This window comes from Bactrocera latifrons, unplaced genomic scaffold (genome assembly GCF_001853355.1).
Source record: "Bactrocera latifrons isolate USDA-ARS-PBARC rearing strain unplaced genomic scaffold, ASM185335v1 scaffold_52, whole genome shotgun sequence".
Taxonomy (NCBI): domain Eukaryota; kingdom Metazoa; phylum Arthropoda; class Insecta; order Diptera; family Tephritidae; genus Bactrocera; species Bactrocera latifrons.
The window spans coordinates 611,323-624,193 of NW_017537179.1; the positions used below are offsets into that span (position 1 = coordinate 611,323).

A 12,871-nucleotide genomic window follows, 5' to 3' on the forward strand; every position below is an offset into this window, starting at 1 on the left:
GCTAAGCAGCAAAGGACATAAGTACTCAGGATAACGTAAATGGAGAAATGGAGCGCGCGTATTTTAGTGTTACAAAATAAAGAAGTAAATTAATAATAATGGCAAGTCATAAGGGAGTATGTGCGAGAGAGTGGGAAGTGTTACGAAATCACTTGGAAGTTAATTACAATTTGAATAACAGGGCAGCCGAGTTGTGACGAAATTTGATTTATTTATTACTCGTACAAAATGGAAACAGAAAAGGTCAATTATTCTTTCGAAGCGCAGCAACACAAAGAGGTACTACAATATATCATATATAATTAAAGCTGATTAATTCGGAGTTATAATTTATCGTTTTTTATCGAAAGGAATATTAAATGATAATCTTAATTGAAATAACTGAGCAAAAGTGGTCTCGTCGACGCAACATTATTGTATCATGTTTAAGGTTCCTACTGAAATGCCGATGATATGAACTGAGAAGAGCGTCAATTGGGCAGCTAAAACATAATTGATTTCGAAATTTCTGACAGAGAGTATACATCGAACTTTTTGTTTTATATAGTACCAGCAACTAGACCAGAGAACCACGGGAAAACGGGAAAGTCGCGTATGCTGGAAATGTTCTATGGACCATTCTGAGTAACGTTGCCGAAGAGGCTATAGGTCAAAAACCAGTTTTGAGCCAAAGAATTTTGGTATTTTTGCGAAGTTTTTTAGAGATCATAAATTTTTTTTTATCAGTTTTTCAGATATCCGAATGAAACTTAATACGACTGCGATCAAATTGATTGGTAAATTTCATCTCCTTCAAAGTAGTCCGCCCCCGCTGCAATACACTTATGCCAACGAATTTTCCAGTTATCATAGCACTTGGAACAATCTTTCGTCGTGATGGCCATCGGACCCTTCAATAAATTCAGACATAGTAAAAATCTAGAAATTCGCTTTTAGAGCCTCACAAAATGACCCATTACCCAAGTACTATTGATATTTTGTCGTGAAATTCATCAACAGTCCTACCAACTTTCAGAAAAAAATTACCAGTTCGAAAAACACGCGTAGTATAAATTAAAAATTCACCTTTCAATTTGATAACGGTAGTACATGAAGGGTATTCTCTTCCCCGTGCGAAACCATTGCACGGTGCAAGAATTGCAGATTTTTCCACCTAATACACGGCACAACAACAAACACACGCAGAAAAATATTTGCAAGAGCTGTAAAATATGTCAGACCAAAACCCACATTTAAATACATATTGTTGAGAAATGTAAATTTTAAATAGATTTTATAATTTCTATTTAAATTATAAATATTTCTTTCAGATTTTTTTTAAGAATGAATACAGATGGTGCGCCAATTCACAATAACCATGAATAACAGCCGTTCATGTATTACTAGATTCTGCAATGGGTGTTCCCGTGCCCTTGTATATTTCGGTATAGGATTTTTGCAATCCGCAATCTTGCAAGAGCAAGAGAATCCCCCTATGGTGTATTGTGATATTGCATTGATCATTTGTCGGAATGGGTATTATCGGACAACTATATCACATGCCAATTATTCAGAAACTTTACCTTAAAAATGTATTATATTAATGAAGATATCGGCTGAAGAAGTTGATGAGATTTTATCTAATAGTATTTATTTAAATCATCCAATGATTGAAATCACCAAGAAGTTGAAATTGAAGGAGACTTATACTGAATATGATAGTGGACTTTCTAAAACATTTTTAAATTGCTGAAGCTTGTGCGATTAGTTTTTGTTTTGCTCACTTTTTTGTGTATGTTCTGTTTATGCTCTGCAGCAAAAGAATCCACTGTTTATTTTCACACCGATTTCATTTGTTTTGTTTTAAGTACTTGCTCCTGTTTCGACACGTTAGCGTTTACACATCTTGATTTATTTATTTATTTTGCTTTATTGCTGTCAACATTGGTTTATGGACACACACATACACAAACAAACATGTGTGGGGGTGTGAGTAGGTGCTGTTGACAAGCGCTGCACTTGTTATGCTTAATAGTATTATTACTTGTTTTCGTTTTGCTTTACATTTTTAATTTTGTTTCACTTGCCGCTGATAACGCGTGCAATGTGTTTTTCGCCTTTTGTTGTTGCCCTGCTGTTGTTTGTTGCTTTGCTGTTTTTGTTTTGCTCATTTACTCTCGCAGTTAGCCAGCCAGTGCGACGGACACTCACTCAATTCACCACAGCAGTAGTCCGTCTGACTGTGTGCCGTTTGTCTGTCGGTCTATGTGTCAGCCAACAAGCCACTATTAAGTCTAGTAATCGGTCATCCATTTACACAGTGCGTAAGTCTGTCGTTTATACACAAAGCGTTCTCATTGGCTTTTTGCTCACTTTTCAATACTTTGTGTGCAGCGAGAAAAAAATATACCTCGCTACAGCACAGATTCTGCAAAAAAGTTTTCAACCCAAATTATTTTATTCACAAATTAGACAGTAATGCACTAATCATTAGCACTTATTTAACACATTTATTACATTTAAGCAAACACTTCTCTATTGGGTTTTAGTTAACTTCAATATTTTGATTATGCAAAGATTTTCTCTCTAAATCGTTCACCGGCGGCCATTCCACATCCGCTGCTCAATTTCCGGTGCACAACATTTTCAGGCGACGGCAACTTTTACACTGAACTTGCTCACTCACGGCCATTCCGTTCTGCTTGTGTTTGTGTTGCTTCAGCCTTACCTTCTTTTTCAGCGACTTTTTTTTAACTTTTCGTGCTCAATATGCGCTCGTGAGTTCGAATTATGCGTGCGCCCCAATACATATTAATATKTAAGCTTTAAGACGCTCAAATACTTGCATTGAATTGCTCTCTTACAAAGCTATGGGCTCGTAGACTCTACGACATAGAGCCATGCATACCAGGGGTGCGCGTTTGTGGCATTGCCATCGTGTTGCTTGGCGACTCTGTGGGATTATTGGCTTTGACAACAGTAATATCCAAGAGCGATATTAGTTACTACGACAACTTAACGGGTTCGGCTTATTTCTGATTCAAATCAAAGAAATAACAAGAGAGGCAAAAGATAAATCAAATATATATGTAGGTACTTATTTGGTGTAATACTGGAGCAGTTCTGATTTTATATAAATTATTATACTTCAAATATTCGAAAAATAAATTATAAATGCTAATTGCGACAGCTCTGGCAACCTGGATACTATCATCAACTATATTAACACCCCTTTACTTACTGCTCAGACTCGTACTCAGAGAGATACATGTGCCGGCATACACATGCACATTCTCAAAGTTGTATTCCAAACATTGATGAATATTATTCACGAAATCAGCTGATTTTACCGCAGTGGAGCATTTTAGTTAAAATTATATGTCGTAAAAATAGATATAGAATGCCACAAAATTAACTTAATTTTTTTCCGAAAATAAAGATTTTAATTAAAATTATAAAGGTGTGCTTATGGGTATCTGTCAGGGATAATCCGTTATATAGCTTTCAAGAAAACTAACATTACTAATATATTTTGAGAGTAAGGAAAAAGGAATTAAATCCCTTTCTTTTTAATTTTATTAATAGACCACTGTAGAGGTTTGAAAAGCTTATTGAAAGAGCATTTTAAAGCAACAAAAATGAAAGAAAATGTAATTTACGTTTATTTTTTATCTGTGGGCGGGAGAGGAAGGGAAAATACACCCTTGAACATTTAAAAGCTTAAAACGGGTTATCTCCATTTCAGGCAAAACTACAGGTCCTAGGAAAAAGGTGATATGGAGCTTTCCAGTATTCAAATCAAACACCAATAAATATATCGACAAAGTCCGCCACCTTATGACCAAAAAATGTCCAAATCGGACAAAAACTATTCAAGCCGAACATACCGAATACGTGGATAAAACGGCCAATTGCGAACTTTTTATCGAAACATTGGTCAATCTGTGAGATGTATTATATAAATTCGGATATAATCCTATTAAAAAGGTTTGCGAAGTACCGATTGACTTTGTACCATATACATGAAAAATAGTTAGTTATTTGAAATTTTACTCTACTTACAACTTCCTTACTCCCTTAATATAAAGTTTTACCAACACCTGAAGGAAGTTAGCCGGCTTTGATCTTAGCAAATTGATGTATGGAGTTTACGAAAAGTCCACAACACGGACTTTATTAGCTAAGTGGAGTTTAATTTTCTTCAAATCATTAAGTAGCTCTCAATCTTATCGTTTGAGGCTCGTATGAAATATAAACCTTAATTTACCAAAGTGGTAACAGATGTATGTACATATACATATGTATATGCACGAAGTCTTAAAGTTTTTTAAATGATTTTTTGAAACTTTCAAAAATGAGTAATATTTCGAACATAAATTTGGTGCAATCATGATAAAATTTAAAAAATTTGTGGTTAAAAAAAAATTTAATTCGAAATTCTCGGGTTTATGATATTTACTAATTTTTAATTCTACTTAAACTGCTCATATTTAACAAAATCGACTAGCTACTGTTAGACTTCAGAAATTCCACAAACATCCCACTTTATTTTATATACATATTGATTTCTAAAAAATACCAAATGAAGTTAGTATTATGTAAACATTCTCTCTAGCTCTTAAGTACTTGCTTTCGTATACTCCAACCGTTACAAAAAGTAACAAAAAAAAAATAATAATTGAATATCTTTTGATAACAACTACAACTGTAACAATTCCAACATGAAATGAGTAACAACAATTGTTTGCAAACGAAGTCGCTCCAATTAAGAGGAAACGTGAACTGCTCTCATGAGAGATGACAAACATATTCCTACGTGCGGAGATAAGTTACGTACACACATATGTATGTAATTTTGTAATTTTTTGTTTGTTTGTTTGTGTGGCGATTTGTTTACGAGCTCCATTATTACTAGTTAAATATGGGGGAAGGTCATCAGCATGTGCGCCCAAAACTCGTTTACTGCTCACTATTTGCCAATGTATTAGTGAGCATAAGTGGGAGTGTTGGAGCGAGCTTTTCTTAGTCTGTATTTCACCCATCCACGTTCACAATGAACCTAAGACAAAACCCGTTTTTATTTTCAGAATAAAAACTCAACAGAGTATGCGACAAAAGCTAGTGGTTGATGTGAATGATAAAAGTTCTTTCAAATTCAAAGGGTGTGTGACATTTTCTGCTCGTCATTATAGCCTTTTCGTACAGCCAAATTAATTCATTATTTTTTTGTTAGTAGTGATAAACCAGTATTTGGCTTTCGTAAAATCGGCTACTCAATTAACAATCAGCTGTTATATTTTTTTATATTCTTTATTTTGTATTTTTTCTAATGCTAAAAATTCATCAGATGATTGATTTCTTATCAACAACACACAACCGAATCCACAGCCTGGACAACAACCGGTAGAGTTAAACATAGCTAAATCAACAGAGTGAACAATAACTCGAAGAGCTGCACTCCAGTTTCAACTCAATTTCAATTCGATTAAGAGCTAATGTAGTAAAATCAGATTTTTATTTCGTAACGTAAATCGTTCTAAATTAGTGCGCCAATCAAACAAAGGCATGTTAAATGATCAATTAACTAAAAGGCGATTAGACCAATAAAGCTTGTATCTTCTATTGAAGCCATTTCAAAAGCTTTATCTAAATTCAAAAGTAATCTACCGGCTAAGAAAACATAGGAGGTATCGGGATAGAAAATTTATAGTCGAAATTTTTTAGTTCAATTATATAGTACAAGTATATCTGGCATTTATGGTACTCACTTTCAAATACGTGCATATCATAAAAATTTGTTAAGATGACTAGTATCAATATAGTACAAACCTAATTCGTTGCGCATGGTACTCGGTCTGCCCTATTTCAGTCAAACACATCTTGCTCTTGCAAGATTGCAGATTGCAAAAATGAAATAAAGAAATATACAAGGGCACGAGAGCACGAGAGCACCCATTGCAGAATCTAGTGATACATGAGCGGCTGATTCGGTGAATTTATTGTAAATTACTATTGTGCATGGCTATCGGCTGCATTCATTCTTAACAAAAAAAATTAAAAAAAAAAAAAGGAAAAAAAAATTAAAAAAAAAAAAAAAAAAAAACACTGTAACAAATCTTTCTAATTTAAATAAAAATTATAAAATCTATTTAAAATTTGCCTTCCTCAACAAATTAACGTCAAAATGTGTACTTAAGTAAAATGACAGCTAGCACAGGGTTGCAATTATATTTTTGCGTGACATTGCACGAAAATAAACATGGGTTTTGGTCTGACATATTTTACAGCTCTTGGAAATATTTTCATGCGTGTGTTTGTTGTTGTGCCGTTGCATTAGGTGGGAAAATATGCAATTTGTACACCGTGCAAGAGTTTTGCAAGAGAATACCCCTACCTGTCTGCAGATTCCACGTCGGCCTATACCATTGTCGCCATGAGATCAGTGTGCTAGCATTCTTCTCTGGTTTTTGCTAATCATTTTCGACCTCGTAGTACTCCAAGATCTTCGCAACCACGGGATATTCTGATTTCAGTTTCTTACCTATAATCTGACCTACTAAATTTATTTTAATATCTAGTACAAGTTCAAAAAAGCAATAGACGTTGTTTAAATTTAAGAATTCAATACTTTAATGTTTTCATATATCTTAAAAATATTGCATTACTAAATAGAGTAGAATAATATTTGAATAACCTGCTTTGAATATATTCACAATATTGCTTAAATAATAACTACAAACTTATTTTCTAATATTCAAAGTGGTGAGTATTTATTTTTTTTTTATTTTTATTTTTTTTTTTTTGCTACTCCGTGTGAGTCGTTTTTATGCCGTTTTCTCATCTCCGGTTTCTTCGCCATCCTCGCAAACGGTTAAATCTTCGAGCTTTAGGAGTGGTCGGGGAGTTACGGGTAAAAATGTATTACACACTGTACTTATAGTCTCGCATGCATTTGGATTATGCACAACAATGAAAACACAATTTTGCATCACATCACCAGGAGTATTGTCCACGTAGTGGAAGACAATGTGAAACTCTTCAGTGCCCCCGGACGATATGCGCTTGCCACGAACCCTGCAAAGATAATAAATATCACATATGTAAGTAACTTCAAGAATTCAAATGAGGGAAAAATTATGTATTCACTGAAGACTAAGAACCATCTATCTCGTCATATTTGTTTGCACTTTCGTTGTCTCTTCCAGCTTTAAGAGGGTAAAAATTAGATCGACTTCGATGCGAAAATGTGTTCATAGTTATGAAACTGGAAACTTTGAATTCCTTAAAAAGTGTTAAAAAGTATATTTTAACTATAAGTAGCCTGGTCAAAATCATTCTTGCGCTCGCGTTCTACATATGTTTTTTGTTGCTTTTATACTTGTTTGCAAGAGATTTCAATTATTATTCAAATCGATATGTCTTGATTTATATTGAAAACTTAGACTTAACTATATTACCAATTTTTACTTAGTGTCAGCTAAAGATATATTAAAAGTATCCTGAAAACAATGTTGTCTCGGTCGAAGCCCTTCATAGGAAAGTGAAAGTTTCAAATGGAATTTCGATTTGTGTTGTATGAAAAGTAGGCGTGGCTATAGTCCAATTCGGTCGCGCGGTATTTGATTTCACCTAAAAGTAGGCGGTGCCACGCCCGTAGTCGAATTTTGACGTCGGCCTCTTTAACTCGGAAGTCTCTGGTACATTTAGTTATTAATTTGCCGCGTAGTATATAATTTATGTTATATAGGAAGTGCCGGTAGGAGTTCTTATAATACATATTATAGTTGGGTAAATTTGGTTGTTATAGCTTTATTGGCTTTTACGGGTATTTAATTTTTTTCCAAAGGACGCGTATACCAGGTTTCATCAAGATATCTCAATTCTTGTTCTTGTTACAGCTTACACGGACGGACAGATAGACAGTCTCCAGAATTCAACTCGCTCGTCATCCTGATCATTTAGTATATATATATTATATAACCTATATAAATCTATCGGAACTCGTTTTGGGTGATACAACCATTAGGGGAACAAAACTTCTATTGCAACATGTTGCGAGAGTATAACAAGAGGCAATAAACTCATCAATTAAATTAAATGTCACATATGGAGCCCATTTTGTGTCCTGAATTTTAGCAGGTAGATAACATTAAAATTAATATGTCTCGAAAATCTTTAAACTTTTACTTAAAATCGAACTTTTTTCTCTCAGTTTAGTGACTTCGCCGCTTACAACTTCTCGAAAACTTTTTGTGATGGTTGTTACAGGAAGCAAAATTATGAAAAGCATTAGCGGTGTATCTCCCGTGCTCTTGCCTCTCGTTTGAAGGCAACTGCCCGAAAATCAAAAACAGTCAAATCGCTATAATCATCTTTCCCGATATACATATATTTGCTCAAATAACCAGAATAATATCTATTAAGTAAAACTCAAATGAAAAACAATTTATTTTTTGTTGAGCTATGCAATTTAAATAATATGTGGGGTCTTTCTATTTTTAACGTCTGTTAAATAATATTTTTGGGTTGTTAGCCTAGTGAAGAAGACTTTGAAAATTTAAAAAAAGTAAATACATATCGGAAATGAAAGATAAAATGAAAAACATTGTAAGAGGTCGGGAAAGGGAAGGAGATGGGCGTTGCTGATTTTTCTGAGAAATAAAAACGATTTATCGCGATTCCCGTCCACTTTCCATATAACGGTACTGTTAAAAAATACTGACAGTGAGATAAACAAAAAACTAAATAACGGGTGATTTAAGTAGAGGTACTTTTTTCAATAGCTTTTTTCGACGGATCACGCGTGAGTCGGGTCAAGCTGTCACGTTATTTTTATTCAGGTTTGTCATTTCATCATGGAAATACTGACGCCTGAACAGTGTTTGCAATCCGTTCAATTTTATTACAAAAATTCACCCTTCATGGGCTCTTGAAAGGCCGACGTTTCCAACTTTACACACATCGCATTAATCGATGGTATCATCAAAATAACACTTCGGTGAGTATACAATTTCACGTTTTGGGCCAGTACATTGGCCACCAAGATACCAAGATCATGTGATGTGTAGGGATATATAAAGTCTAATGTCTATGCGGACAATCACACTTCGATTTAAACCTTGGATGTGTATTCGCCAGTTACCAGTCGAAATCTTGAACGAGTCATCGAAAATTTAACTCGACGACAACATTTGAAAGAGATAATCTCTTTATCCTTGGAGGATGGAGACATGAGTAGAAGTTCACGCTAGTGAGGAAAATTCTCTGATCGCCATTCACTTGGGAGTGGCCATAAATGATTATTTTACATATGGCTCAAGCAGCTCACGACTTCCGGTCTTTGACCAAGTATCTTCTGGATAGCTTAAGAATATTTGTTTAAAGACGAGCTAAACTGAGAAGGCGAAACATCCCCTCCGCATGGTTGTGCGCTGGGTTTGGGACCCGCCGCGTAAAAATCGCACGCAATGAAAAGAACAACAAGCCTCAGATGTGTGATCCCCCTTTTGATGACTACCATGGCAACCGAATTAAGGATCTCCTGTCATCAAACAAACAGTCGTCGCACCCGCGACATTGCTCTCACGTCACTATTGACAGTTATAACTTTGAAGTGGTAGATAATTTCGTCTATCTTGGAATCAGTATAAACATCACCAACAATGTCAGCCTGGAAATCCAACTTACTCTTGCCAACAGGTGCTACTTCGGACTGAGTAGGCAATTGAGAAGCAAAGTCCTCTCTCGACGAAAAAAACCAAATTCTATAAGTCACTCATAATTCCCGTCCTGCTATATGGTGCAGAGGCTTGGACGATGACAACAACTGATGAGTCGACGTTGCGAGTTTTCGAGAGAAAAGTTCTGCGAAAGATTTRTGGTCCTTTGTGCGTTGTCCACGGCGGCTACTTTTAATTCGCTGAACTATTTCAATGTCGTCATATATCTCGTACAGCTCATCGTTCCTTCGAATCCGATATCCGCCGTGGCCAACGCTGGCTAAGTCTTGTTGTCCGAATGGACGAAACCACTCCAGCTCTGAAAGTATTCGACGCAGTACCCGCCGTGGGAAACAGAGGAAGAGGAAGACCTCCACCCCGTTGGAAGGACCAGGTAGAGAGGACCTGGCTTCAAGTGGAATATGCAATTGGTGCCACGTAGCGAAAAGAGTAAACGACTGACGCGCTGTTGTTAACTCGGCTATAATCGTGTAAGCTGTGTCTACGCCAATTAAGAAGAAGAAGAATCTTCAAAAAAGTAATTTCAAAGAATATTTTTTCTAATGATAATAAAACTGTCCCATTAAATTTGAAGTTTCTGTGTCTTTTCTTTAAAAAATAAGGAAAAAACAAAATTGATCAACTTTTACCACAGAGACATAAAATGTTACAGCCTTAATTGGAGCCGAGGTGGAAACTGAAAGATGGGCGTGGGCACATTTCAGGACCCACCCTATCGATTGCAATCAACTTATACTTGACATTCTTCTTCATATCACAGTGCGAAAATGGTTGACTTTGGACAAAAAGCACGCCTACCGCTTATAAAAATGAGAGAGCATATTTTGCTCATAACATTTTATCTTTGCGCTTAAATTAAAAAAAAAAAGCGCGGGAAAAACTTTACCTAGCCCAATATAACTGGCATTAGGATTTTCGAACATCTGATTGACTTTACTCCATATGATTGGTGATGGCATGTGAGGTACATCAAAGAAACGGGAAACAATTTATTAGCATGTGGTATGTTAACTGTATGTATTGGCAAAAATAAATAAAATCTGTTCAATACTACCCCTAAGTTCCGTGCACATATATAATATATGTATATATACGTATATTGTTGCATTTCGATGCCCTGGTATTTCTCTGGCTTTGGTTCTTGCAAGAGTATTAAATGTTCGGTTGCCCTTCAACTTAGCCTCCCCTTATAATTTTTTTTTTTTTTTTTTTTTTGAAATATTTCTGATTTTAAAAACCAGACATTATGGATTCAAATGATAATTCAAATATTTTTTGCATTGAATTATTTTCAATCCTGGTTACATGTAAATAAAATTTGATCGCTGTGCATCTTTGGTGACTGCCGCTTTGATACTTTCAAAACCTCATTCTAAAGCTCGTAAAACATACGCATTTTTGCGAAAAAAAAACGGCAGAGGAGATTTGCATACTTCAATACATTTATACACTCGTGGCCATGCAAAGCTTACCATTCAACAGTTTCAAGCGTTGTGCATATTTAACAACACTTTATATTGGTACTTTTTGCGGTATAGAAATTTTTTGTTTAGAAATACATATATCAAAAATATTAAAAACTAAAAGCAAAACACCTTCAGCAATGGACAAAATTATTTGAAAGTTAGTAAGCTTTACAAAATGAATTCGAAATGAGACTGACATGCGATGAAAAAAATATTTTTATTATTTTTTTAATTTAACTTCATACATACACTATAATTGAAATTGATGTTTTATTTAATAATTTTTAATTGAAACACGAAGTTTAGTCGCGGTATCACTTTAAAAACAATAAATTCGGTCACTGTTGTATAGCACAGTAAATGTAGTTTGTGTTGTTCTCATTATATTAAAAACTGTAATTATATTTAGATAATAAAATATAATTTACTTCTGCTTACTTAACAAAAAACAATATTTAAGAAAATCCCGAACGAACCAAAAAGACCTAAAAAATTTAAGAAAGTATAGTGGTAGGCTTTGTGTGGCCATAAGTGTATAAACATATATTGCATATCGTATATGCAAAATCACGCAGAAAAAAAACGATATGAAATAAAATGTACTCATATTAAAACAAAATTTATATATTTGTTAGAAATTGGTTATACTGCAAAGAAGACGCTTAAGTTTTTATATGTATATTTATTATGATATGGAGAATCGTAGTCAATAAAAAAATCGATATCAAATTATGTGAAGATACGTTATTTTGCTAAAACTTTTGTTATCGAATCATGTGCATTTGTCACAAATTTAGTTCCTACTTACGCCAATGGCTCGCCGGTGATTTTCATGCCAACTTCTTCATATTTGCTCAACACATAATCCAGAATTTCTTTGGCATCCTCCTCTTCCAACTTGAAAGGACATAAATTAATTGGTTTAGTAAATTTTCTATTCAATAAAACCATAAAACAAAACTCACATTCGTTAAACAAGTTGGTGGTTCCGTGGCCAGACACAGACCACGCTACGAAAACAAACAATGATTGTATTGTCTTTAAACATGAATTCATAAACTAAAGAAATTAAATCAAGTTCATTATACTCACAACATTTATGACATAAAAATTTAATAACAGAAATTGTACACACACGAAATGCACAAAAATTTTGCACATTTTATTTCAGTACTGATAAATTTTTATTTGAGAGTTCTTTCTGCTTCAGGCCAATAATTCCAACTAGTGTTACACCCACTCGAAATTCAGCAAATGTTTTTAATTCAACGTTGATGTGAGAATAACCAGTTGAGTTATTGTTGACGTGATTGTTTCGAACACTTTTTTGCTATTGTAATGCTAATTTATTGTACGTATTATAATTTTATTACACGCTACGGTCCACAATGTAGGCAATAAGCGAAACACCAGTCGAAATTATATGCGATTTTAATGGAGATCTTCTAAATGATCGAATATATAAGCGAAAATGTATATTTACATGTTTAATGAAATCTTTATAGCGGACATTTGATTCGAATCTAATTAACAAATAAGTAAAGTAAAGGAAAGTACAATGCACCGCTGAGTTATGCGATGTAGAACTGTTATTAATATTTCTATACTTAATTGAACCGAAAAGGCATGAATGATTCATAAACCTTTAATAGAAATACAGATTTCGGAATTTTAAGCTCTCCGTGG

General features: G+C 34.3%; 2 protein-coding genes across 2 annotated transcripts in view; both read right to left on the minus strand.

Moving 5' to 3' along the window:
* Window positions 1–2,621, minus strand: part of LOC108974042 (cGMP-specific 3',5'-cyclic phosphodiesterase) — a 97,961-nt gene extending 95,340 nt beyond the window's left edge. Inside the window, exon 1 of the mRNA XM_018941635.1 lies at window positions 1,563–2,621. The gene's annotated coding sequence lies outside the window, so the exon portion shown is untranslated. The remainder of the gene's footprint in view (window positions 1–1,562) is intronic.
* Window positions 2,622–6,661: 4,040 nt separating this feature from the next.
* Window positions 6,662–12,433, minus strand: LOC108974021. The gene is made up of 4 exons (XM_018941592.1): window positions 12,278–12,433; window positions 12,151–12,195; window positions 11,994–12,082; window positions 6,662–7,053 (listed from the first exon to the last, which is right to left on the minus strand). The coding sequence occupies exons 1-4, from the start codon at window positions 12,344–12,346 to the stop codon at window positions 6,804–6,806; spliced, it is 453 nt and encodes a 150-aa protein (XP_018797137.1). The 5' UTR covers window positions 12,347–12,433; the 3' UTR covers window positions 6,662–6,803.
* Window positions 12,434–12,871: the final 438 nt, after the last annotated feature.

Bases quoted from the DNA above. Each gene is read 5' to 3' on its own strand.
- LOC108974021 (XM_018941592.1), bottom strand. From the start codon at position 12,346: ATGTGCAAAATTTTTGTGCATTTCGTGTGTGTACAATTTCTGTTATTA. The intron at 12,196-12,277 runs GTGAGTATAATG...TTGTTTTCGTAG, and splicing joins ATTTTTATGTCATAAATGTT to CGTGGTCTGTGTCTGGCCAC. The intron at 7,054-11,993 runs GTAAGTAGGAAC...TTATCTTTGCAG, and splicing joins ATCACCGGCGAGCCATTGGC to GGTTCGTGGCAAGCGCATAT.